The sequence below is a fragment of the Balaenoptera borealis genome, assembly GCF_965194805.1.
Source record: "Balaenoptera borealis genome assembly, chromosome: 4".
Taxonomy (NCBI): domain Eukaryota; kingdom Metazoa; phylum Chordata; class Mammalia; order Artiodactyla; family Balaenopteridae; genus Balaenoptera; species Balaenoptera borealis.
Window position 1 is genome coordinate 77,778,881 of NC_138861.1, and position 27,041 is coordinate 77,805,921.

The following is a 27,041-nucleotide window of genomic DNA, read 5'->3' on the forward strand; positions in this document are numbered from 1 at the left end:
GTTTTTAAAGCTCGCCAGGTGATTCTGATGAGCAGCTGGGGGAACCACTGCTGCAGATTCTAGAACAAAGCTTCCCAGCTGGTGTGCCCCAGAAGATGGGTTACAGGTGCGTGTAGATCCCCTCAGCTTCTGGGAGGCTGGGCAGAGCCTGGAGCCGCCAGAGAAGCAGCCGTGTCGGTGTACCCCAGCTCATTTCTGTGTAGCACCATTATTTTATGTGGGTCATGACATGAAAATTATTGGGAAGCCTAGCTTGAGAATTCTTTTAAATTCAATTTTTTAGCTGTTTATGTTGAGTGAAAAGTTAAGATTTTAATTAGAAATGTATCAAACATAGACATTAAACATGGACATGGTAGCTGTCTCTACAACCTATAGCCATCTTACCCAGGAACATAGTCTTTCTCCATTTTTTTCAAGTTTTCTTGTATACATTTCCATTAGGTTTCATAGTTTCCATATGAAGGTATGTGTTTCATAGTAGATTTGTTCCCAAAGTGTATTTTTAAAAAGTGTTTCATTACCACTTTGACTCTTTTTTTTTTTAAATCTAAATACTCTTGATCCCATTTACTTTTTTTTTTTTTTTTAATTAATTTATTTATTTTTGGCTGTGTTGGGTCTTTGTTTCTGTGCGAGGGCTTTCTCTAATTGCAGCAAGCGGGGCCCACTCTTCATCGCGGTGCGCGGGCCTCTCACTATCGCGGCCTCTCTTGTTGCGGGCACAGGCTCCAGACGCGCAGGCTCAGCAATTGTGGCTCACGGGCTTAGTTGCTCCGCGGCATGTGGGATCTTCCTGGACCAGGGCTCGCACCTGTGTCCCCTGCATTGGCAGGCAGATTCTCAACCACTGCACCATCAGGGAAGCCCCACACTTTGACTCTTTTAAAGAAATACAAAGAGTTTTTTGCTTTCCCAGTAACCTCTCCTCTGTGCTTTGTTGTAATTTATCCCAAGTGTCAAAAAGACCTCTCTACTCTCTCCTCTTCTCTTTGATTTTCTCATTGAAAAGTTTCCTCCACCTTTGTTGCCTGCTTTTGTTCCCACAACTGTATAGCATCACCTGACAGATCTGCTCTGCCTCAGTTTCTTGCCGGGGCCACTCTGTTTTCCTAACTTAGGCGCATTTTCCAATTCTCAACTCACAGATGCTCCAAAAGCATCACGCTGTCTCTCCTGTGTCACTGAGCTTCCAGCCAGCTAGGGCTGGGCAGGATGGTGGTTATTTGTGAATCAGGTCTTTACATTAGGTACCAACTTCTGCTATATTTCTACATAGTGCGTCTACAAAAACTTCTGTTTTTTTGGCGGGGGGGCGGAATAAGAGAGAGTAGAAAGTGTTTAATTCCTTATTTGTTGTTGTGCTTGCCTTAGTTATTCTGATTCTTTAGTTGGATAAAGAGATTTGTCTGTGGTAGACATTCCAAAAATGTGAATCTCCACCGTCACCCAGGCTCATCCCCCGCTTCTCCTTGGTTGTTCCGTTCCACCCCAATAAACCGTGTGTGGGCCAAGAAGAGATTTCACATCAGTTACTCCATGAAGAGCTGGCTAGTATGCATTCAGCTAAGTTTGAGTCTGTATTAGGCACCAAGCACTTGAAATCTGAGGGTTGAGTGTTAATTGCATTCTAGATTGTTTCCTTGTTTTTCGATCCCCTCCAGTCCTTCCCCCAGAGCACTGCCAAAAGTGATCCAAAAAGCACTGTCTGATGCTGTCGCCCCTGCAGAGACCAGTTAGAGAGCCACACGGTCCACACAGCTTCTAAGAAGCGTGCTCTATACCTTGCATTCATGCCTTTGGGCCGCAGCCTTCACTCTGTCTGGGACCCTGGACTCTCATTCCCCTGGCTCACTTTCCCTTTTTGCGAACCTGACTCAGATATCACCCCTTGGGGAAACGTCCTGAATAATCCCAGTTCATTTCTCTGTCCTCTGTGCTTTCCCCTGGACTTTATACACATGATTGTCTCTTTGTTCCTTTGTTCAGCCAACACACATTATTGAGCGCCGTTATGGGTTGGGCCTGTGATGAGTGCTCAGAAGAAAACAAGACAGCAATAGAGTAGGGTCTGGATGGGTTTGGAGAGAGTGGCTGGGGAAGTCCCCTCCAAAGAGGTGACATTTAGGCTGAGCTCTGAGCAGTGAGCAGGGCCAGCCATGGAAGCATCTGGAAAGAAGCTGTCAGTGCAGGGGAAATAGCAGCAGCAAGTGCCCCGAGGCAGGGAGAGCGTGGCACACTGGAGCTACACAGAAGGCCAGCCGGCGGGGCTGGAGCAGAGTGAAGGAGATGGGGTGGGGCGGGAGGTGGGTCAGAAGAGCAGTCGGGGCTCTGAGGACAGACGGTCTGTTGGCCACGGTAAGAAATTTGGATTTTATTCCTGATTGCACCGAGAAACTGTTGGAGGATTTTAGGCAGGGGAGTCAATCGTGTGAAATGATTTATGTCTAGCCTGCAGTGAACACTAAGTGTTGTAAGTGGCTTCCTGCACGTGTCTCTGGTAGACTGTGAGCTGTGTGAGGGCAGGTATTCTCTGCGGATTCCCCAGCACCTAGCCCAGGGTACTGTCAGTAGCCACTGGGGAAGTTAATGAATGAACAACCTATGTTTTCTCTTGATAAGCTCTGTTTAAGTGATTGAGTCATTAACACCATGTAAATAACATTTTCTATTTAATAAATCTGATCATTCTGGCGCTAGGGCACTCCCTATGAATAAGGAAATGTCATGGACTTTTTCAAGACTCTGGGGTATTATGATATTCTGAATGTTCTATTCAGCCTTTGAAGCAGTACCACAGGAATGTTAAGTAGAATCTCAGTGACCAGAGAAGAATGAAAAGCCATGACATTTAAAAAATGAAAACTATAGGTAGTACAGTAAAACCTCGTGATAAGGTGAATACAGATATAACATCCCAGTGGCATTTGTTCTCAGGAGGCAGGCTGAAGTTAACCTTCCAGCGTGTGGGGAGGTGGGGAGCAGGGGGTTGGTAGACATCTCCTGATTATTTGGGACTTTCTTAGTTCAATATAAGGGCCATTGAATATGGTTTAAATTTTATTATCTTTACTTTTGTGCTCTTTGAAAATATAGAGCACTTGAGACAGACCGTTTTTCATTAACCACATAATAATGACACCTTGCATTTTGTGTGATGGACATTTTTGGACTCGACTTTCACTGAAATGGTTGGCTTTTACTAGAGTTAGTATTTTTCCATTGTAATTTTATTTCCAATTTACAGGTACTCTCTGTTAAACCCTGAGTTTTTTTCCTGAATCAGTTGGATGGAAATCCTAATTTAGATCTATCTGTGTCCCATTAAATAAAGCTGTACTTGAAAATCTCTTGTGGTGAAATCATAACCCAGCCCAGTGGACATGCTCTAATGCATCATAGCACCTGCTTCTAAGAAGGATCTTTTCTCATTACTTCTTTCCCCACATTCACTTAAAAATTACCCTACAGGTAATAGGGGGGTTAAAACATGGTAAACTGAGTGCATTTTGGACTTCTTTTAAGTTGAAAATATTTTTCTCTGCAGAGACTTCAGCAACACAGAAACACTGTGTAGTGAACAGAAGTATTATTGTGAAACGTGTTGCAGCAAACAGGAAGCCCAGAAAAGGTACGTAAAGGGTTTAGCTCAGGGGGTGGCTTTGTGTCATCAGAAGGAACCAGACTGTGGAGCCTGACAGATCTGATTTTTGAATCCCAGTTCCATGGGCTCGTAGCCAAGTAGCTTTGGAGAATTCAATTACCTTCCTCACTGGTAAAATAGGATAAGAACGCCTACCTGGGGAAGTCGCCCTTTCGTCTGATTGTTTGTTTATCTGTTCATTCATTCATTCAATGTGCCAGATACTCATGCTGGGTAAACAAGTGGTGAGCAAGTATAAGCACTCTCCTCTTAGGATTAAAGGCAAATTATAAAATGGATTTAGCATAGTACATAACACATAGTGGTCACCTGATAATATTGTTAGTATTGCCTAAACATTGGAACTTCTTATTTAGAAGACAGAGAGGCAAAAAAAAAAAAATCATTTAATAAGGAATCATGAGGAAATCAATGACATCAGTTTGTGGATAGGTGATAAGAAAGTTATCATATTCTGAGTTGATACAGGACCCAGGGTTGCCCATCTTTTTACCAGCACCAGCCAGTTCCAGCTCTTGGACAATGTGAAATAGCCAGTTCATCCCTGTGTTCTGTCCCCAGAAGCCAAGAAACTTGACATTTTAATTATCCTGTGAAGCCTTACTGTGAGTTAAGTTTACCCTGCCTATGGTTGTGGTATATTCAGGGTAACTCACAGACGCCCATTCCTGCCACCTAAAACCCTCAGGGGTCTAGAGCTGAGGTCGAAATAGTTTCTCTGCCCAGTCTCCCGGCCCTCCATCCTCAGACATGCACATCTTTTCTTGGTGCATCAAAACTTAAGAAAGGTTAGTCACCGTGGTGGCAGGCAGGAGTTAACACTTGCTAGTGGTCGAGGAACTCACCTCTGCTCCCACCCATGTAATCTAGGTCTTCCTATGGGGCATGAAGGTGTTTTCTGTTTAGCCCTGGAGGTTTATACATTAAAATGTTGTGTTCCTGGAAAATATAGGGTTCACTATAAATCTTATGTTTCTGCTGATGTTGTTATTTTGCTTATTTTTACGAACAGGGTTTTTACTCCATAGATTTCTGAGTAATATTCTCTTAAAATTTGTCCTTTACAAATAATATGCATTGAAAATGTGCACAAGTTGAACAGCATTTACACTGATTCAGGACCTTCATAGAGGGGGTCCTGGAAGGTAACCAGAAAATCCTCTATTCTAAGAGAGTTATCGACATAAACTGTGGTCTTTGTGACTTCCTACCGAGGAATATTAATGGTCATCTAGTGCAAAAAGCTTTCCGTGTTTATGTAAGTTGGCGAAATGCTGCATCAAACACAAAAGAAAATCCTTTTCTGCAGGATTTCTCAAATCCCTCAGTATGCTGATGTGCGAGGAGGAACTTCAGAATAGAAGGGAGCATTGTGCAGACTTGGCCCCAGAAACCCCACATCCGTTAGCATCTCCAGGGCTCGCATGAGCCTGTTTGGATAAATGTAGCCCTAAGCCAACCCTTGCGTTTACAAGCGAGGAACCTGAGAGCCAGAGAAGGGAAGTCACTTGCCCAGAAGCACAGGAGTAGGGAGGGAGAGTGGGCCCAGCATGCCGGCTTATCTGACGGCCCGCAGTGGGCAGTATCTGAGGCATCCCTGCTGGTCGGTCCTCAGAACCTGTGCGTCCAGACTGCACCTTTCCGCTTGTCCTCTCCCCAACCTCCTTCTCTCAGAGACTGTCCCCCTCGTCTCCATTATCTCAGGGTGGGGGGGTTTGTCCAAATACTGTTCTCCCTGGGAGGCAGAGGGCAGTGATGCAGAGCAATTGCACGTATTTTCATTGGTGCGAAAGTTCCGGGATGTCTCCTTTGACCAAATAGAGACCAACCCCCGCCCCGTTGCGCTTTTCTCTGCTGGCTAAGCTCCAGCTAGCCGAGCCTGTAGAAGCCAGCTCTACATAAGCGAGCATCCTTTTATTCTTGCGAGTGGTTTGGCCGTTTGCTGGTTTGAAGTTTGTTGGACCCCTCCTGCTCTCCATTTGTGCAGGCGGCGGTGTATTCTCTTCCTCCCATGGGGGTTGGCTACCACTGATTTTCTACGTCATGGTCTCTTAGGATGAGAGTCAAAAAGCTGCCCATGATTTTGGCCCTGCACCTCAAGCGATTCAAGTACATGGAGCAGCTCCACAGGTACACCAAGCTGTCTTACCGGGTGGTCTTCCCCCTGGAACTGCGGCTGTTCAACACCTCCAGCGACGCGGTGAACCTGGACCGCATGTACGACCTGGTTGCGGTGGTGGTTCACTGCGGCAGGTGAGGGCAGGTGGGGAGCGCGGCGTGGGGGAAGCGGGAGGGCTGTCCCCGGGCCAGGTAGACCCCGCTGCACCCTTCCCGGGCGGTGAGACTCAGCGGTAATGGTGCTTTGGGGAGTCTCCTCCAAGCTCTGGTTTATCTGTCACCTCAAAGTGAACCTAAACGTACATACATAAAATAAGATAATAAAAAATAAATTAAAAAAGTAAAAAATAAAACAATTGCGTTATAATAAAAATAATCTAAATGTTCTCTCATAAGGGAAATACTAAGTCTCCATTGGATATAAATGACGCTTATGGAGTCTGAAATCACATGGAGAAAGAAATGTTTATGCTATGATTTTAATTAAGAAACCAGGTTGCATGTATAGTATGATCTCAAAAGTGGTTTAAGATGTGTGAATGAAGACTGGAAGCAGTAGATGGAATTTAAAAATTTTTTGGCATTTTGAATGATTAAAATGTACTCTTAACAAATATTCTTTATGCAGTTTTTAGTCTTTCCCCAATATTCTATAATAAGTACCTAATCAGAAAAAAGGAGGGAGTAAGAGAGAAGGCCCCTCGATGTAGAGAAGCAAAGTGTATTTGCTGGAAGTCTTTTGAGGAAGTATTTTTTATTCCATAATTTGGTGTAAGCCTGGAAAAGTCTGCCGAAAATTCACCTGTTTGCTATCCTTTGCTCGGCTGGGACGGGTTTGTGTCCCCTCCCTGGGATCGGCATGCCATCACCCGTATAGGTTTCAGATTAGGGCCTGTCACAGAGCAGGTGTCTTTTCCTCTCCATTCTCCTGGATTGGGTTGTGGTGCACGGACCATTACCAAGAGGATGCGTGGTTCCCTGTGGAGGGATGGATGGATTGATTTCTTGCCCTGTACTGAGTGGATGGTATCAGAAACTGTGACTTCACATCTGAAGCACCTCATGTTTTGTCCCACGCAGAGTAACTTTAAGTCACAGGTTATTGCCTTACGTTCTCAGAAAGTTGTCTTTGTTGGTCAGTTATAAGCCATCTTTCTGTTTCCCCTGAAGAATACTTCTAACAGTTAATTCTTTTAAAGAACATAGGGGTTCAGTGATCTGGAAACTAGCCATGAACACTGGGTTGGGTGGAGGTCTTGGGGGCAGGCAGAGCCTGGTACCTGGAGGGTCTCTGGTGGCCGAGGTGGGCAGTGTGGACAGGAGGTGGAGAAGCAAAAGCAGTCAGGTGTGTGGGGTGCGCAGGGGTTTTCAGTGTGGATCTCTGTGGGTGCTGACTCCAGTCCCTGGGAACGCTGATGAGGGCAAGGCAGAGACCCACTTATGAGAACTGGGGGACAAGTAGGAGGTTGGGTTCTAGAATAGTCAGTCTCTGTAACTGGGGCACAAGGTCAGAGCAACCCTGGCAGCAAGGCTGAGCTGGTGCCAAGTCACGCATGCTACTAATGAGGATTCTTTAAATTCCTCCCCACTAGCGGTGGAATTGTTCTCATACACGGAGCAGGTGGCTTCTGGCTGTGAGCTCTGGAAAGCTCTGAGGTTAGGGAGCTCAGCCCTTCCTTCTTGTGCCAGGACCCCCTGGCCCACAGTTGCCCCAGGTGCACAGCCTCATTCATTGATTTCTCCTGCACGCATTTTTAAACCCTTGTTTCCTGGGTTCCGTAGCAAGATCTGAAGTTATAGCAGTGAACAAGACACACAGGGGCCCTACCCTCATGAAACTGAGCATCTAGTGGGAAAGATAGATAGTTAATAAGTAAACGCACCAGGCTGCTACCACCAAAACCAAACCACTGCAAAATCACTTTATGATTTTGATTAGTGCTATGAGGAACGATCGGGGAAATGACAGAGAGCAGCGGAGGCACCTCTTTAGGGAAGGTGGTCAGCAAAGATTTATCTACCAAGGTGACATTTGAGCTGAGGCCTAAGGAATAAAAAGAGCCAAGGAGGCAAACACGGGTGAAGACCATTTCAGGCAAGCTCCAGCGGGAACAGAACCAAGATGGGAACGGTGATGTGTATGAAAACAGAGGAGGCCTGTGGGCTGGAGCTCGGAGGGAGGGGAGAGAGTGGCCTGACAAAGGTGGGAACAGACCCTTTGGGGCATGTTGTATTTAAAGAAAGCAAACTAAGGCAAATTCAGCTTTCCAGTTTTGATGGTGCATTGAAAAAACAAAACAAAACTCTAGATTTAGAGTTAAAAATTCCCTCAGTTGTGCAGATCCAACTACATAATAGCAGCCGTTTGGTTGTTCTCTCTGCTTTGTGTAATGTATCTTTTTGTTTTCGTGCTTGTTATTATACATTTTAGTGTCACATCTTTCTAAAACTTGAGCCAGATCACGTCATTCCTCAAAATTCCCCAGTGTCTTCCTGGCTCACTCACAGCAGAGTCCAGAATCTTAGCCACGATAGCCCATTCCCGTCCCTCCTTCACCCTGGGCTCCCTGGGCTCTGGCTGCCTTGCTGTTGGGTGAACACGCCAAGAACTATTCCCACCCCTACGCCTCCCCCAGACCTGTGCACTTGCTCTTTCCCATTCCCGACACTTCCATCACGTGGTCACATGGCTTCTCTCTTTCTCTGTCTCTCTCTCACACACACACAGACACACACAGACACACACACACACAGACACACACACACACACACACGCCCCTTCCCTTTCCTTCAGGGAATTTCCTTCTGCTCAAATCTCCTGTCATCAGAGAGGCCTTCTTTCACCACGTTATATCAAGTAGCGCCTTCCCTCTATCGCTCACCATCCCGTTGCTCTGCTATATTCTTCACGGCACTTACCACCAATTGAAATATATTTGTATTTTAGTTTATTACCTCTCCAACCCTCATCTCAAGAAAGTGGGGGACTTTGTTTCGTTAACTGCTTTTTTGCCCGGCAGCCAGAATGGGTCTGGCACATAGTGGGTGTACCATAATTATTTGTTGAACTTGTTAATATTTGTTGAACTTGAATGTCTGTTTTCCCCAGTAGATTGCGAGTCCTGAGAAGACTCAGATGAGGTTTTTCTCATTTTTCTCTTATGCCCAGCACAGCTCCGGCCCCTGGGTGTCCCTCCGTGAGTTGTGGCCAAAGGAATGTGGAAATAGACATATATACCAAGTTCTCTGTCCTGAAGATAGAGGGTTTTATTTCCTAGTAAATCACTGCATGTAGAGAGCTACATAGAGTTTTATGGAGAAATAAATGTTAACTTGGTGACTTTCTTTGTCTGTTCTTTTCCAGTGGTCCTAATCGTGGGCATTATATTACTATTGTGAAAAGTCATGGCTTCTGGCTTTTGTTTGATGATGACATTGTAGAGGTTGGTATGCAGATGATTGTATCAGAGAGGAGTGGGGCAGAGACGGTGTTTTGGGATGTGTGTGTGTGGACATTTTCTAAAGTAGGCCTGTTTTCCCATAATCTGACTTGAAAGCAGCTTACCTTTCTCTCAAAACTAAATTCTGCTGCTCCGCATTCTCTCTGGAAGGGGAGAAGGGGTGTGATCACGGACTCATCAATACTGTGTTCTTGTTAATTGATTAGCCGTACACATGGGATCTCTTTGCCGCCCATGTGTTAAGTCCTGTTTCCTACAGTGACTAAAGCCCTCTCTGGGACCAAATAATAAACTTCAAAGTTCTATTAAAATTCTTTTATTATACCAAATTTTTCTTGTATTGATTATTATTTTAAAATATATATTTTTTCAATCTGTTAAATGTGGAAATCTTTATACGATACCAAAGTATTCCACATATTCATTTTGTTGTAAAGGAATACTAGCTGGAGAGAATTCCACACTCAAAGACGTGGTCTATTTTGGCCCACTTAAGGTAGCACTAAAGGGAATAAACTCTGATGGCCTGGAAGAATTAAGGTTATTCCCAAGAGCTCCCCTAGTTGACCATTTGAAAGACAGAAGTCCTGGCTTCTTCAAAGGGCGCCCATCTATGGTTGCTAATAGATTAAAGCGTGGCTTTCTTCCCCAACGATATGTAATGTATGTAATCATGTTCCTCTGTCAGGTCTGTGGAGCTATCCATTTGCTATTGAAAGTTCCCAATTTTATGACAGTGTTTCTTACATTTTCTTGTGCATTCCATTAGTGTTTCTTTCCTTCTCCCAGGAATCATGTTAAACCATTGTATTTTCTCTTTTGCTTGCAGAAAATAGATGCCCAAGCTATTGAAGAATTCTATGGCCTGACATCAGATATATCAAAAAATTCAGAATCTGGATATATTTTATTCTATCAGTCAAGAGAATAACTTAAAGGACTGTGGGACTAATTCGAGTGGGGAAATGTTCAAAGCACTCTTACCTGGTTTCTCTGCAGACGTCCCTCTTCCCCAGCGGCCCACCAGCGGCGTGGCTCCAATTTCAGGGGTCTGGCTGTGTGACTCTCCCCCTTCGTTTTTCTACATGCAGCACTACTCGTGGTTTTATGTTAGTCTGAGGTAGAGTTAACTGCAATCAGATTGTAGTAAGTTTTAGATGAATAACATTTGCTAATTTTAGGATCAGGTACATGCCATGCCACTGGCTGTGTCTGGCTGAATTAGAATGACATTTCCTATGAACGTCGACAGTCTTTTTGGGGTCTTTGCTCATCTTCCTAAATGGCTTCCGGGGTCTCCTTTCAATGCATTCCTTTAACTTGTCCCTGGAAACACCGCTTCCCGTTTTTAGCTTCTCTGCCTCTTTTCTGACAGAAGGACAGAAGAATGGGGTAGATACTCACCTTTTAGAGCTGCAACTATAGCTTTAAGTTTTGCCAGTGAAAATGTTTAAAAGTGAGTAACCTCGAAACTGAATTCATCCTCCGGGTGGAACAGGGTGAACAGAAGCTGTTCGCGGTTGCTAGCGGCTGCCCCGGGCTGAGCTCACCCAGCCATGAGAATTCCAGAGGCTGAGGAGGTGTGGAGCTCAGGGCAGGCAAAGCCAAGAGGAGGAAGCTTTCGTGCACAGTGGAAAGTTGCTTTTCTTATCTTTCTACCAAAACCAAGTTTCAGGAAAATAGCTCTATGCTCTTTGTTTTTAGTGATGCTTTTCTTCTGTCCTGTGAGTTGTATCTCCTTTATCCGGCGCTGCTAAGCTTCCCAAGGTATCTTTCCGATCCTACTGGTGTTTCGCAGTCAGTGGTGGCAGGGCTGAGACACCACGGGGACTGCCCTTCCGCCCAGCTCTCCTTAGCTAGGCAGCACCAACACCGTCCTTTCCCAGGAAGAACGAAGGCTCTGCACCTTCCCTCCCATCAGCCACATTGTACAGCTGTTCACGTTTTAGCATTTCAGTCCGTGTACTGAGGCCCTGGCCAGTCCCAGAGCTAACATGGAACCTTCCCTACAGGAGATACTGGAGTTAGCTGGGGATGCAAGTGGGTCAAAGGAAGTGTCAGTGGGCGGGTGGAGGGATGAACAAAATGGTGGCGTTTCTTTGGCTCAGACTCCCAGGAGGCTTGACAGTGGGAGTTTTTTGGAAGAACCTCATCTCACCGTAGTTACTTTTTGTTACATATGTATTTATTAAATCTTTTGCGTATTGGCACCTTTTATTAAAAGGGTCGATACAGTGTGTTGCTGTTGAGCTGGTTTTTGGTTTCCTACAAATGTTATGAGTTGTAGATCTTGGCTTCCTTTGGGAAGACAGTTGACTTCCATACACTATAATATACTGTGAACCTGTTATTTTGTTACCTAATAAATCAGCGAAGGAACATGCAAACTTGTGGCATAATGTGAACTCAAATTGAAATTGAAAATGTTACTGGCCATTTTGCAACAATTAAGAGCATAGCACTTTATCTAGATGAAAACTGGATTTCTTATCTTCGAAGTATCTTGAACTGTTTGTCGCTCACAACTTACATAAGCATGCCAACACTTCATCTGTTCATGCTTGAAGTGAAATGTTTTACTTTTCACTGGAGAAGACAAAAACAGGGTGATCTTCACGTTATTGTTTTATAAAAGTGATGAAAATATACCTTGCCTTGTTTAGAGGTGAATTCATATTTATAAATATTTTGTCTTTTTTTCTTCCACAAAACTTATGCAGTAATGGTGTACCTGGAAGGTGTGTTTTTATTCTTTTTTAAGGAGAGACACTTTCCAGTTGAAGGTGACTGATACAGGGAGCTCTTTGTACTATACATAAACCATATATTTGACTGCAGGTTGCAAAGTTTAAAAAAACGCTGATTGATCCCTCATTTATTTGGAACTGATACATGAGAAAAACTATTAAAATTATCTTTGAAATGACTCTTGAAGCTAACTTATTAGAAAAAAAAGTTTCAATTGGAAGCCTATGGAAGTAATATCTGAATGCTAAGTCATAGATTCAGTACTTTTTTTTTTTTTTGATGTGTAAAAAGTTCTTCCCAGTGACTTAACTGAAATAATGCCTTTTAGTAGAAAAGGTTAGTTAAAATTCAGTATTCACAGATAAATTTTTGGAATAAAAAAAAATAAGTATCGAAGATAATACAAAGACACTAAAATGGTTGTGTGTTGCAGGAAAAGAAGATTGAAAAAAAGACCAAAACACACTTCTCCGCCAACACTCCATCAGTTTTTTTAAACTTTAGAGCTCTCTGGGAACTTCTTCCCCCTTCCTCTTTAATGAACGAAAGAAACACGAGGCAGCTACATTTCCCCCTCAGTCATTTCACTTTGTGTGAAGACTAGAGCACATAAACACTTCTTTATTTTCCATCCCTCATTCGTTGTGTGAAGCAGAGATGGTGTGGGATGTGTGAGACCACTCTGAGGTCAACAATAGCACAAAGGCTCAGCAATATTCCCTCAAATGGCCAGGGTTTTTGTGTGTCATTTTCTGGCAGGAGTGAGCAGGCCTGCTGTATTTCTTTTAACTGCTGGCTGTTTTAAAATAAGTGGCAGTGTTTTCCACTTTTAAAAGAGAAGGAATATTTGCTTTATTGGTTACTTCTTGTTTAACATCTAGATTATGTTACAGTGTGATAAAACTTTCATTTGTTTGAAAGTCGATGTTGGTAGAATGCTGACACCCAGTCCTGTTATTCTGAGGCATTTTCTGTTCCGAGGCAACACGAAGTGGGCTGGTTTGAAGAGAGCCAAGGAGCGGCACAAGAGGGTGGTGCTTTGACTAGGAAACCAGTCATATTGGTTTTATAGCCTGGTATATTTTGGATTTCAGATGAAATGGGGAAAAAAATGACGGAAATGGTCCCTATGCATTTATTTTCATGGATACCCTAAATTTTCATGGGCATGCCTAACAATGAAACTATGTTCTAACTGGAGCTTAGGGCTTATTTTAGATATTGGAGTGTAGCTTTATTACAGATGGATTTTATCTTTAAACATTGCATTTTGATCAACTTTGTATATTCATGTGTATTAAAATATTGTGCACTAAATGTTTTGCCCTCGTTTGCTATTATATGGTCAAGGCATTTATCAACACTAGTGTGATTAACTCATGTAAGTGGCATGGGTCAGGGAAAATGATTTCCTATGTTTCTGCCTAATTAAATTTGTTTTTCGGTATTGCATTAATTTATTTTTGGCTTCCATTTCTGTATAACCAAAATAGTTACTGTATTTGTGTGGCATTCATTTATTTGACTTTGTTGCTAAAAAAATTTTTTTTAGTTTTTATTTAAAATAACCTGTACCTTTTTTTTTTTTTTTTTTAATGTAACCAACTCAAGCACTTTAAGCAATAATGTCAATCTTGTGAAACTTCAATCAGTTGAACACCCTGCCTCTAAAATTGTTGGCAAAAAATAAATAAATAAAAGAGGAATTCTCTTCCTAGAGAATTCTATCTTGGTAGCATTATACACATGGACTTAAAATCCTTTTTATAAAATGTGAGTCATTGGCAAGCCTCCTGTCCAGGTAATCATTCCAAACCCAATTTTGAAGCATTGTAAAGAATATTCTGGTCATTGTAATAATGGACGTGTAATAATAACGTACTGTCCACGTTCATAAAGTTAGTGTTCTGGAGATATCTCACCACTTTTTTGATTGAGAAAGATCAACACAATTAATCCAGAAACCTGTGTCTGGGGAAGAGAGCACATTGAGACTATCAGTGAGAAAAAGAATTAGGGTAGGTATATTAGGCATCACAGTGAATTGCTTAGCAACGATTTTGCATAGAAAATGCCCTTTACCAGTTACGAAATAAAAGATCCATTCCCAAAATAAGGAAGTGGCTTCCAGCTCTCTGATCCCATCAGCATTTGGTTTTCAGGAAAGAGTAGGAGTGTGGCCCGGGCCCTGGTGTACTGCCAGCAGCCCCAGGCTTCTGGGCGGGGTCTGAGCTGCAGTGACCCCAGCGGGGTGCACACCGCTCCCTCCATTGGCCTGCCAGAAGCGGGGCAGTGCAGGCCCATGTGCTATGGTCTCAGAGTGTGGCCCTCCCAGGGCTGAGACTCAAGCTTGCCGTTAAAATGCGTAAGGCTCTTTTTCCCCCCAACCAGTCACTTCAAGGGGGTCCGTGTGTGGACAGGAGATTGTCATTTGAATACATTTTCCTGGGCCCAGTGATGGGAATAAAATCCCACGGACCAAGAGCAAGGCAATGTGCCTTGAAGTCCCCCGGTTTCCATCCATCTTCTCTCAGGGCAGCTCAGTTGGACCTGGCTGAGCTGGGACAGGCTTGCTGGAGAAGCGCCTGCATCCGCCATGACAGCCGTGGGAATGGAAGACGTCAGGAAAAAGGGTTTTTCTTTTCTCGGCCTCCTGTTGTCCATCTGTCCTATAGGGATTACAGGATAGGCCCGTCACCACCAGCACGACACAGTTTCTGGGGAATGAGAAGAGTTGCCCATTTCTCCAAATTTCCCTCCCTCTGTTCATTGAGACTTAAAACCCCTTGAACAGAGAAAGAAGTCTTCCATTTCCATGCCTTGTATCCCCATGAAGATAAAAAAACTTGCTAAGTCATTCATTCCCCACCCCCCATCCCCGAGGGAAGACTTTGATCGTGGGGATGGTACTCAAACCTCTTAGACTTGTCCTAGAGATGTCCCAGGTGGAGAGATTTTTAATTAAGCCATTATTTAGCACCTGTTGTATGCTAGGCATCGGCACAGGAGTTGGGGGATAAAAAGGTGAAGCAGATAGGATCCCTCTTGTAGTTTCCTCCCTCAGAGAAAAAAAGGTTTGCGGGAAGGAAATTTAAATTGTGGAGGTAACATGTGGGCGGCGAAATTCATCACAATCTGGCTCATTTTGGTATTCAGCCTGGGTCTTCCTGAGCGGATGGACACTGCTCCAGCTGGTGCTGTGGGTAAAGCAGCCCGCTTCCTTCCTGACCTTGGGTCCCCTTCTTGGTGTCCCACTTTCCTCCTTGCCTGCTCTCCATGTTGCCTTAGCCTGCCTTTAGCTTCTTCTAGTAGGGACGACACAATTTTTTAAAACAATGCTTAAATCCATTATGTTACAGTGATGGACTTGAGCATTTTGCCTCTTAATTCTCATGTTAAAAGAGCCAGTCTTAACAGAGGATTTTATGAATAAATGATCTAAACGATCTCTTTCCATGATTCCCAAATAATTAGAGCCTATCCAAAGTTAACCAAAATCAATCCAGCATGAGTTTTTAAGCTATGTGACTAATGATTTTATTGGCTTATCAACCTATGTTCCCTTTTTGGGTTCCCTTATGTTTTAATAGTGCTTTGAATAAAGCACATTAGGAGCTTACAAACAAATGAAAAATAGCTTCATTTTGGTTCTAAGACACCAGAGTCAGAAACACATTAGATTTTGTAAAAAGGATTCCTAATTTTCTACTCATTTCCCACGTGATGATTCATAATAAAGTATTTATTAACAACCTTGGGGGTATCATATTCATGTTGTAAGTTACATGGTCGCATCTTTCACTTTTTTCCCCTCCCTCGAGTGAGCATACAGGTTGTATCAAGGTGGTGTGGAATTCCACAGAAACTCTGCACAGGGAGGTTGGGCATTTGTGTTGTCAGTGGAAATCCTGTTTTGTTCTTACCTCGTCCTGGTAGTTACAGATCTTGGAGAAGAAAACTGAGATGTAGATTTGACTTGGCAGGAAGCAAAATAATTTAATAGTTGAAACCACTATTTCTATATATTTAACCAAGTCCTCTTTCTATGATCCAACTCAACTGTATTTGTATTTCAGAGTATCTCTTTTTTTTTTTTTAAGAGTATCTCTTAATTGACCTTGCCTGAGAGAACATTCTGTGCTGAGATAACTGAAAATAAACACAAGAAAAATTTGAGAGTGAGTCTTCTGCAGAAAGCTAGGTCCCTTCACTGTAGAGCCCGTCTTGGGTTGAGAATTGCCTGTTTCCCAAGCTGAGGGGTAGAAAAATGTTTTTCAGTGGGTTATAAAACCTGTGTAAAGGAGAAACTCATTCTCTTGCCACCCCCCAACCCCATAGAATAGTTTGAAAACCCTGAAAAGAAGTTGTTTCTGCATATTTTCCCATCTTTGTTACCCCAAAGCCCAGAGAACCAGAAATAAGTATAAATTAGCCTAAATATGTTGTCTTTTTCAACTTTGACTTATGAGCCTCCAGCAGAAGTAGGGGTGAAGGCTGCAGAATGGAGAGGGCCCCTCCTCCTGGACGTCCATTGATTGACCTGATCTTTGTGTCATTTGAGGAGTCTGCAAAGATCATGAAGAACAAACGCGCTGCAGAATCTGCCCTCAGATGGGAATTGGTAGAGAATGTGGAAGAATGAGGAGGTGCGGTGTGAATCTCAGGGGGTAAGAGGAGGGGAATAAGGTTGAGACCCTTCTAATGTGACTGCATAGCTTCTGGCCTCAGGTCTCACTGCAATGTCTGTCCCAATCTGTGCCTTTGCCCTGCAGAGTCAGGTGGGATTGCAGCAAGCCCCACAAGTGCCCCTATCTGATAGACAACCTACGGACTCTGCCCTTTCTGTCGTTGCCCTGACCTTGATCTCTAATAGGAGAATTTCAGACTCAAGTCAATAGTCTTGTGAGAAAGCCCTACTGGACTTGGAATTGCAAGTCCAGGTTCTAGCGTGGGCTGTCACTAGCTGGTGCCATCGTCATAGCATGTGCGGAAAGCAAAGGGTCAGGAAGCAGAAGGTCTGAGTTCAAGTCCTGTGGCTTCCTGGTTGGATGATGTTAGAGGTTTGTCACCTAAGTCAGATGTTGGCCATAATGTTGGGTTTGGGATGATAATGAGAGGTATTTGTCAGAAGGGCCCTTCTCAGGTCCTCAGGGAGGTAGAGACACAATTGCCAAAACAACAGAGCATGAGAGAGTTACTTAAATAGGAAGTTGTGGGGTATTGTGCTGTACTATTTCATTTAATCTAATCCCCATGACATCTTCCAGGCATAAAAGACAAGACTAAAGAGAGCTGAGGGGGAAAAAAAAAGCAGCCCTTGATAGCCAGGAAATAGCCAGCGATAGCTACACCTGGCATGTTGTCTGGAGCTGGCCCAGCAACTCCAGCTGGACCATGGTGTTTCCTGGTAGGACATAAACAATCTCACAGGACACCAACCTCAGACAAGGTCATGGTATGACCATGATGAAGTGAAACAATAAACAAGACCACTTTGTAATTTCACCTAAGCATGGACAAAAACAAGATCACTACAAATTGCAAAATACCAAACACCCCTCTCCTGCCAAGTCCCAGTCACTGCTGCTGCTGCACCAGTGACGGCTTTAGCACTGCTCCCATCTGTCCTAGATGAGATTTATTAAGGTACACGATCAAAGGATTAGCCCCCTTTCCTGACAGCACCCAGTCCAGAGTGAAACTCTGTTCCTTGAACCCTCCCGCAAGTCACCAAACCAAAGCCCCAATCCTGTAAGTTCTAACAGCCTCTTACTGAAATGCCCCACGCTTCCCCACGGTGTGTGGTCTCTTTGAGCTTTAAACACAATTTTGTTAAACACAGTTGTATTCCTGGAGGTCTGGCTGGAGAGCATGGACAGAGGACTGTGCTGGACTGAGAGATCAGACGCTTCCTGGGGTCGGCCTGGGTCTGCTGATCTCATGGTTGCAAAGGAGAAAGGGCCACACATGCAAGGTTGTCATCAGTGTCCTGAGACCTAATTCATCTTCAGTGACTCCTGCCCAGAGGGGATGCTGGTGGTGGGCTGGATGCCAAGTAACTTTGGATGGATCTGGACCTCAGTTTTTCCTAACCTGTAAAATAAAGTTAGAGAGAACAGGGTTGTGGTGTGTAGAAACTGCTAGAAAGCGCGAGAGGTATATAATGTGACTATGAGCAGGATATGGTAAGACTGACAAGCTTTGTTCTTTGTTTATCTATTCCTGGCACCTCCACACCTACCCTTAGAATCCCTCAGGCTCAGCTGTGTCTGTCTCTAGAGCCCTTGAATTCGCTGCAGTGTCAGAACCCCTATTTGAGGCAGGGTCTGAAGCCAATAAGATGAGGCCTGAGCTCCATCGGTAGGAGGGGTATAACATCTATTTCAGGAATTCCAACTTCCTACAACAGACAAGGTCCCAGTTCTGTACGGACCTTGTTATGTATGTGGAAGAGGTTTTTAGAATCATACAGCTGGGGTGGGATAAGGGGCAGTGAGGGGTGAAGGCAGGTGGCAGAAGAGGTGACTGAGGACTTGTACTGGGTCTAGTGCTCTCTAGTGGGAATGGCCTAAAATACCTCCTGATTTTTCTCAAAAGAACTGCTAGACACGTCTCGCTTTTATTTTATATACATTATTTGTCCATGGGTTTTTGTTAGAAACAAACAAACCCAAAGCCTGACAACAATTACCTTGACTCCATGCCAAGGCTTAAGTTAAACAGGCCCTCACCTTTCAGCAAGATGGGGCACTGGAACACAGGAACCCAGGGTCAAAGGAGAGAAGAAAGTGACCTCTTTGAAGACAGTGTCCTGTTCACCTCTGAAGCTTCATGGCCAGAGAAGGGCATTGAGTGAAAAGAAGAGCATGAGATCAGGCAGGGGCTGGCGCGGAGGAACTAAGTCAGGAGGGTAGAGGACAATTGATTTCTGGTCCTACTTAGCTTGTTAATGTCACAAAGCCGGAAGGGAAGAAAGGATAAGGAAGGAAAGAAAAATGGCAGCTTTGAGAAATTGATGTAAGGGTTTAAATCAAAGGTCTAAGAGCTTCTGTCTTATTTGGGGAAGTGTCAGGCGAGCTACCCACAGCAAGCCAGCTAAGGTGACAAGGCATCGTTTTACTCCCTACAGCCCAACCCAAGGGCAAATATACTGTTTTATTTTCTATGCACATTTTGGCTAAAATTCTTTATAAGCTATTGATTTTTGTGATAAAGATTGTGAGGCCTCACAGGGACTCAGTGGTTTTAGAATTTCTGGAAAATTCGTTTGCATTTTGGAGCAGTCTTACATTGTTTTTGTATTGACCTTTATTTGTAATCATATCTGCTGACCCCGAACGTTAGGATATGTAATAGAACTTGAATTACATCAGGCTCAGGATTTTTCTCTTCTCTGTTTGGATGTATAGGGAAGAAAAGTATTGGACAGAAAGTCTCTAGTGACGTCTGAAGAGTGTGAATAAGTGAATGTTAGAAGTGTGAGAACATTCAATAAAGAAAAATTGCAAAGCAGGGCCAAAGGAAACAGAGAGAAAGAACGTGTTATTCTTTGTAGGCGAGGCTGGTTAGTGTGTGACTTCTGTCACAGGAAGAGTTAGATGAAGCTGGCTGATAGAATCTATTTTAAAATAGATCTCAAGGAAGGCAGGTACATTTTATTTTTAAAAACTTCATTATGGGAAATTTTAAACATGTACAAAGTAGGATACAGAATAGAATACATTTCTGAACCTCCATGAACCCACAATTCAGCTTCACCAGTTAACTTTGGCTATTCCTGTTTCAGACAGATAGAATTCTCATATCGTACTGGAAAGTCACCAAACTAACAAGCTTCCAACTTTTCAGAATCTCTAAGCCTGTAGAGGATAACTATGAGAGGTGTAGTTCAATTCAGATTAACAACCACCTCTAAGGGATTATCTACTTAGTCATTCCTCTGACTTGAAATAATGTGTCATTCCTCTAACTTGAAATGTTTTGGCATAAATGCAGAATGCAGAAACTTTTTTTGGTGTGTGTGTGATATAGAGATGTTATGGTTGAAATAGGCTTACTTTGTATAGTGGCTAAATAATATGAAATATAGTGGAACTGAAGCTGCAGTGTTTGAACGTGACCACATTTACTTGGAAAATTATAACAAAAATAATGGCACTTTACTATAGAATATGGTCTTACGTATATTTTCTTACGTTTATTTATACAAAAGTGAAAAGGCCCACAGCTCTCCCACACGCTTTCTCTTGTAGGTTTTCACCTTTCCGTCGACCCCTTACTTCTGGAATTTTCCCAGAGAGATGACCAGGCTCAACGTTTCTGTTTGTGTCTACCTTTTCCTGTTGGTATTTTTCCTTATGGCGTGTCATTAGCAGTTTTCACTAATCAATGGATTAAACTGAAGAATGCCGGAGAGGGAAGGAAGTTCCTGGATAGGAGTGCAAACTTTCCATAGTTGTGTTGAGACCTGGAAGCCCTGAGATCTTAGCAAGACTGGCTTGCATTGTTTTCTAAGTCAGTATTACCTAGAGTAAGGAAGGAGGGGCTGGTGGAAGTTGCTGAGCGTTGAAGCAGGGTCACTATTCTGTGTAGTGGAGCCGTGCAGCAGAAAAGGGTTGCAGGCTCCATTTCAGCTTTCTGAATCTCCGTCTCCTCCTGGTGCCTGCAGAGCCACAGGGGGTTGGACAGGAAAGAGAGAGAGGTGGTCTTGACATTCAGGGGTAGAGCAGGCAGCAGAGGGTCTTATGCATGGAACCGCACCCTCCCCGTCCCATTGTCCAAATGATCAAGGGCTGAAGTTTCCAAACTTTCCATTTAGTACCACAATCTTTTTGAAAAATAAAATCTTACGTAGAACCTTACTACATATGTATGTAGTATTTTATATGGTAATTTATTAGTGTACAGTTCTTTTATAAGTTAATTTTATAAGGTTAATGAGAACAAAGCAGCTACTTGAAGAACATGAAATTTTGGACGTGGCAGTCTGCTATTGGTCTCGGCACCCAGTTTGTATCTGAATTTTGTTTTTGCTCACAGAGGATTAAGAAAATCCAAGTTCACACAAATACATGATTGAAAATACTGCTTTTGTTTTGTTTCTGTTGTTTTCTTTTTTTTTTTAATTTTTTTTTCTTTTAATTAATTAATTAATTTATTTATTTATTTTTGGCTGCATTGGGTCTTCGTTTCTGTGCGAGGGCTTTCTCTAGTTGTGGCGAGCGGGGGCCACTCTTCATCGCGGTGCGCGGGCCTCTCACTATCGCGGCCTCTCTTGTTGCGGAGCACAGGCTCCAGACACGCAGGCTCAGTAGTTGTGGCTCACGGGCCTAGTTGCTCCGCGGCATGTGGGATCTTCCCAGACCAGGGCTCGAACCCGTGTCCCCTGCATTGGCAGGCAGATTCTCAACCACTGCGCCACCAGGGAAGCCCCTGTTGTTTTTTAAACAGTTGTCTTGCATTATCCAAGATTCTTTTCAATAAAGAAAGGTAGTAGGAGAACATTTACTTTTGAGGTCTTCATAAAAATAAGTTAACCTCCCAAATTATCTCAGTTGGGTGTCTCTAATGAGTTTAAATTTGATTTATAACACTCTTAAGCATGTCTGTTGATTATTTAACCTAGTTATTTTTCAAAAGTGAAATCCTAATGAAAACATTTGTGGAACCCCTGAAGCAGGGTTCCATGGAACACAGTTTGAAAACCACCAATCTGATGTTAAAAAGGGAAGGCTTCCTTTTATTCCCTTACCCAAACATCTTTCGGCCTTTAATGCTGCCCTTTCATGGCTTTCCCCACTTTTAGAGAGGGCACTGAACTAATTTATTTTTTCAGCTTTACTGACATATAATTAACATATAACATTATGTATGTTTAAGGTATACAACATAAAGATTTGACATACGTATGTACTGCAAATAAATACCACTGGTAAGGTTAGTTAACACATCCATCACCTCACATAGTTACAATGTTTTGTTTTGTTTTGTGGTGAGAACTGTGTTAGCAACTTTCAAATAGCATTGAGCTCATTGTACCTCAATTTCACTAAGATAGCCCTGTTGGTGGGAGGATGGAGAGGAACGTGCAGTAGCCAGCTTGTTCTGCCTGGGTCCCTGTGTTCCCATCTCTCTTCCCTCCTCTCTGCTCCCCTGCCCGGCACCAAGGGGGTGGGTTCCAGTTCCAAGGAGCATTGTCTAGTACATGGACTTAATTCTCGTGACTTCTTCAGTCCTTCCATTAAGACTTCCCCTTTCAGTATCCCATGGCTTGGACCCTGCTTTCTTTGAGGTGTTTGCTGGCTGTATTGGTAAACTAATCCAGCTGATATATTTACTGGCACGCTTTTGAAGTGTTAGTTATTTTGGTCACTTATTTATTGAACAATTGCTATGTGCCAGATACTAAACTAAGCCCTTTGTGTGAGTTTCCTCCTTGGGTTCTCACAACCCTGTGAGATAGGGTCTAGTATTACCATTCCCATCTAGAGATGAGAAAACTGAGGCTGGGACTTACGAAGAACACTGAGAGTCTTTTTTGGAGCATTTTGTTTTGGGACCTCTCAAACTACCTGGTTTGAATTTCAGGTACAAATGATGAGGTAGTTTAGGATTTTTGTTCATCTGAAGAATAGATCTTTCCCCCAAATAACACAGCAGTTAAGAGCACAGGCTTTGAAATCAAATGAACACAAATTAAGATATAGGCTCTGCCACTTACCAGCTGTGTATTCTTGGTCAGTCTCAGTTTCCTCATCAGTCAAATGGGGATGATAATAATAACACCCAGGTCTGATGCTGTCGTAAGGATTAAATGAGATGAAGTATGTCAGGCACATAACAACACCTGCCCACGTGTTCAGTGCGTGCAATACATTCAATGCTGGACTGTAAATGTTAGCTATTATTTTGTCATTGTTAATTCACTAATAGGCCTAGCTGGACAAAACAGTACCCATTAAATCTTCCACTTAAGCACATATTTAAAATAGGAATAAGTGACATTGCCTGGATTAATTTAAGGAAAGAAGATGATGCTAAAACCATCTAGCTTAATTCTTTGCTTCTTTGGAGGTATGGTCGCCTCTCTGAGAGACATCAGCTAATATTGGGTCTCTGCCATGGCCTGGTTCTAAAGTTAATGTTTGGTATCTTCCTTTTGGGCAGGTCAGAGTCTCAGGCATAGGGAGATGCTGTTTGGGCCAGCCAATAAAAAAGAGCAGAGAGAGCTGAGATCATCAAGTTGTCACTCTTGTGTTTTGTGCAAACTTCTATAAGTCACTCTGGGAGCAGTTTGGCCCCCAGGAGCAGTTCCTGCTGCTGGCATCTAATGAAGTCAGCGGTGTCCCCTCAGGTGCTCTTTCTGTCCTTGCAGGACAGAGGGGCTTGCTGGCTACAGGCCTTTGTGGGGCGCACACCATGGGGCTCAGTGAGGGGCAGTCTGCTTGCAGTGGCCCAGACTCCCGGGTACTGTTCCCTCCTGGGCCCAAAGGCACAGGGAACAGGGCCCGGGGTGAAGGCTTCTCTATCCCTGTAGGTCCACAGAAGGTCGGCCCAGCAAACCAACTGCTCCACACTTGCAGCAACTTTGTGGCAAATTTGAAACAAATTTGGCAACCCTTTCCTGAACCATTTAGGGATCCCTTACTGGGCTCTTTTATTCAGAAACAGCCTGGTTTTCCCCAGCTCCAGTTGGAGAACATGATTATCTTTTCTTTTTAAAAACACTTTATATTATTTTAAAAATAAAAGTAGTAAATGCTCATTGTCTGCAATCAGGAGAACACAATAGAAATAGAATAATCTTCACAAAGCTTTTTTGCTATTTATTTTCTGTACATTTGACTTACATACAAATTTTTGGAAAATTACAGAAGTGACGTACAAATCATGATTATAATTAAAAATTCAACAAGACCCGGTTAAATAGAGTAAAAATGAAAGTTTCCCCTTGCTTTCTGCCAACTCCATTTCCTTCTCCAAAGGTAAATGCTAATGAAAGTTTGTAGAAGGCCCTTCAAGACCTTTTCTTACATTAACACACATATATATGCACAGAGATAATATTAACATGTGCATATGTATTTAGTTTTGATTTTTTAAACGTAAATGTTTTAAAATGTTATTCTGTATATCTTCTTTGGAGAAATGTCTATTTAGGTCTTCGGCCCATTTTTGGATTGGGTTGTTTGTTTTTTTAATATTGAGCTGCATGAGCTGCTTGTATATTTTGGAGATCAATCCTTTGTCAGTTGCTTCGTTTGCAAATATTTTCTCCCATTCTGAGGGTTGTCTTTTCGTCTTGTTTATAGTTTCCTTTGCTGTGCAAAAGCTTTTAAGCTTCATTAGGTCTCATTTGTTTATTTTTGTTTTTATTTCCATTTCTCTAGGAGGTGGGTCAAAAAGGATCTTGCTGTGATTTATGTCATAGAGTGTTCTGCCTATGTTTTCCTCTAAGAGTTTTATAGTGCCTGGCCTTACATTTAGGTCTTTAATCCATTTTGACTGTCATACAGAGTGAAGTAAGTCAGAAAGAGAAAAACAAATACCATATGCTAACACATATATATGGAATCTAAAAAAAAAAAAAAAGATTCTGAAGAACCTAGGGACAGGACAGGAATAAAGACACAGATGTAGAGAATGGACTTGAGGACATGGGGAGGGGGAAGGTTAAGCTGGGACAAAGTGAGAGAGTGGCATGGACATATATACACTACCAAATGTAAAATAGAAAGCTAGTGGGAAGCAGCCACATGGCACAGGGAGATCAGCTGCATGCTTTGTGTCCATCTAGAGGGGTGGGATAGGGAGGGTGGGAGGGAGACGCCAGTGGGAGGAGAAATGGGGATAAATGTATATGTATAGCTGATTCACTTTGTTATACAGCAGAAACTAACACAACATTGTAAAGCAATTATACGCCAATAAAGATGTTTAAAAAAATAAAAAATGTTATTCTGCAACTTGCTTCCCCCCCCAGCCTAATAGTCTTAAAGATCTTTCTGTACCAGAGCTACTTCATTAAAAAGAAAAAAAAAATTACTGCATATAATTCCATAATATGGATATACCATAACTTATTTAAAGAACATTTAGGTTCTTTTTTGCTGTTATAAGCAACCTTGCAGTAAGTGTCTTTGTATGTATATCTTTGTGCAAACAGCATTTTTCATTTAAACTTAAAACTTTTCCTCTTAGAGCAGGAAGGATTTACACCGGTAGGCTTGGAAGAGTTAGCTGTATCTATGTGCACATGTTGAATTAGTCCAGGGAAGCACTTGGGGAAATCAGAGGGTCTCTAAATCTCGGACAAGAATGAACACTGAACTTCAGAACTAGTTGGTTTTATGAATGCCAAAAGAGATTTCTTAGATTCACATTGGTTGAATGTATGCAGAACCTGGAGCCATCATCCAAGGAGCCATCATTACATTGTAATGGACTTGATGTCTGTCCTCATCTGGTGTCTGGAATCCTTGCAAGAGTCCGAGAGCCGAGAGAGGCTTGAAAGTTGATAGTGTGTGTTTTTCCATTGCTTCACTTTCACCAGGGTTTGGAATTTCCAGCGGGTCCCGTTGTGAAACTTGTCTTCTTGCTGCAATGTTTTTCCTTGAGTTGGGGTTGTTTTGTAACTGTTGCCAAAGTCACATGATTTAAATTGTAAATGCCACAACATGTATTCTTATTCCACTACCCTTGAGATAAAATTTAGAAAACAGAAAGTTGAGGAGTAGGACTTGGAGAGAGAATTTAAGAAGCTACTCTTTCAAAGTCCTTAATGAGTGTGATGATATCTTCCCCTGCTTTGACTTCAAGTTCTCTTGAATAATCTTGTTTGTCTGTTGGACAATCCCTGCAACAGTGATTAATAAACCCACTTAGCCTGAGGGTGGGCTTCCTCTGAAACACTGAGAGGCAACAGGATGAGAGACTGGAATCCAAACCCAGACTAGAATGGATTTGGGTTTCTAGAGCAGTGGCTCTGTGGCCTGACTACATCAGAACCAGCAGGAAGCTTTCAACGTAATTTCCCGGGTCTCCCTCCAACACCAACTGGATCATAGACTTCGGCCTGTGTTTACAGTTCATCCATGAGCATTTATTATCTCAATGGAAACAAATTATTAGTATGCAGTTTGTAATAATAACATTCACAATAACACTTATTACATTTATGCTTATGGTGATTTTAATGATTATTGTAACATGTTGAAAGGTAATATTTTGCTGATACACCAGTCCGAAAGCAACTGAGGTGTAGACTTGTCACATGTCAAGTGTAAACATAATACCTCCTTCCTTTCATTCCTTCACATCCCAGATGTACGTCAACCATACATGCATCACTTCATGTCCATTGCCAAATGCTTAGTCCAGGCCACCTTTCTGTCTTACCTGGACCAACCTTCTTTATTGCTCCCTCCAATCCATTCACAGTACAATAGCCTGAGGGATTTCCTTTACTTTTTTATTTTGAAAAATTGCAAACCTACAGAAAAGTTGCAAGAACAGAGTAATAAGCACCTGTCTACCCTTTCCCTGGATTTACCGATTGCAATATTTTGCCATATTTGCTTTATCGCTTTCAATATATATGTCTTATTATTATTATTACTATTATTATTTGTATGTGATTTTTGCTGATCCACTTGAGGGTACACTGGAGACATCATGACCCTTCACTTCTAAATATTTCAGCCTGTATCCTCTAAGAACAAGGGCATCCTCTTAACATAGGACCTACAGTACGATGATCGAATTTGGAAATTTGACATTGATTCAATACTATTATTTAATATACAGTCCATATTGAAATTTCACAAATTGTCCCCAAAATGCCCTTTATAAAATTCTTTTTTCTTCAGGGATCCAGTCCCCAGCAGACATTTAGTTGTTATGTCTTGAGCCTTTTTTAATCTCAGACTTTGTCTTTTGTAACATGAGACTCTTTTGAAGAGTGCAGACCTGTCATTTACACAACACTCCTCCGCTTGGGTTCGTCTGAGGTTTCCTCATGAGTAAATAAATGTGGGTGATTCATTTTGGAT

The 27,041-nt window shown here is 42.6% G+C and overlaps 1 protein-coding gene across 8 annotated transcripts in view; it reads left to right on the forward strand.

Annotated features, from left to right (window-relative positions):
• Nucleotides 1–13,451, forward strand: part of USP46 (ubiquitin specific peptidase 46) — a 63,605-nt gene extending 50,154 nt beyond the window's left edge. For 5 of the 8 annotated variants that reach the window (XM_082390722.1, XM_082390720.1, XM_082390725.1 and 2 more), the window contains 4 exons: nucleotides 3,548–3,631; nucleotides 5,720–5,917; nucleotides 9,147–9,225; nucleotides 10,073–13,451. In XM_082390722.1, coding sequence (XP_082246848.1) covers nucleotides 3,548–3,631; nucleotides 5,720–5,917; nucleotides 9,147–9,225; nucleotides 10,073–10,174 — 463 coding nt within the window. In that variant the 3' untranslated portion in view covers nucleotides 10,175–13,451. Of the gene's footprint in view, nucleotides 1–3,547; nucleotides 3,632–5,719; nucleotides 5,918–8,956; nucleotides 10,052–10,072 lie in introns of those variants that run through there. The other 3 variants (XM_082390718.1, XM_082390724.1, XM_082390723.1) reach the window with 3 other exon arrangements.
• Nucleotides 13,452–27,041: the final 13,590 nt, after the last annotated feature.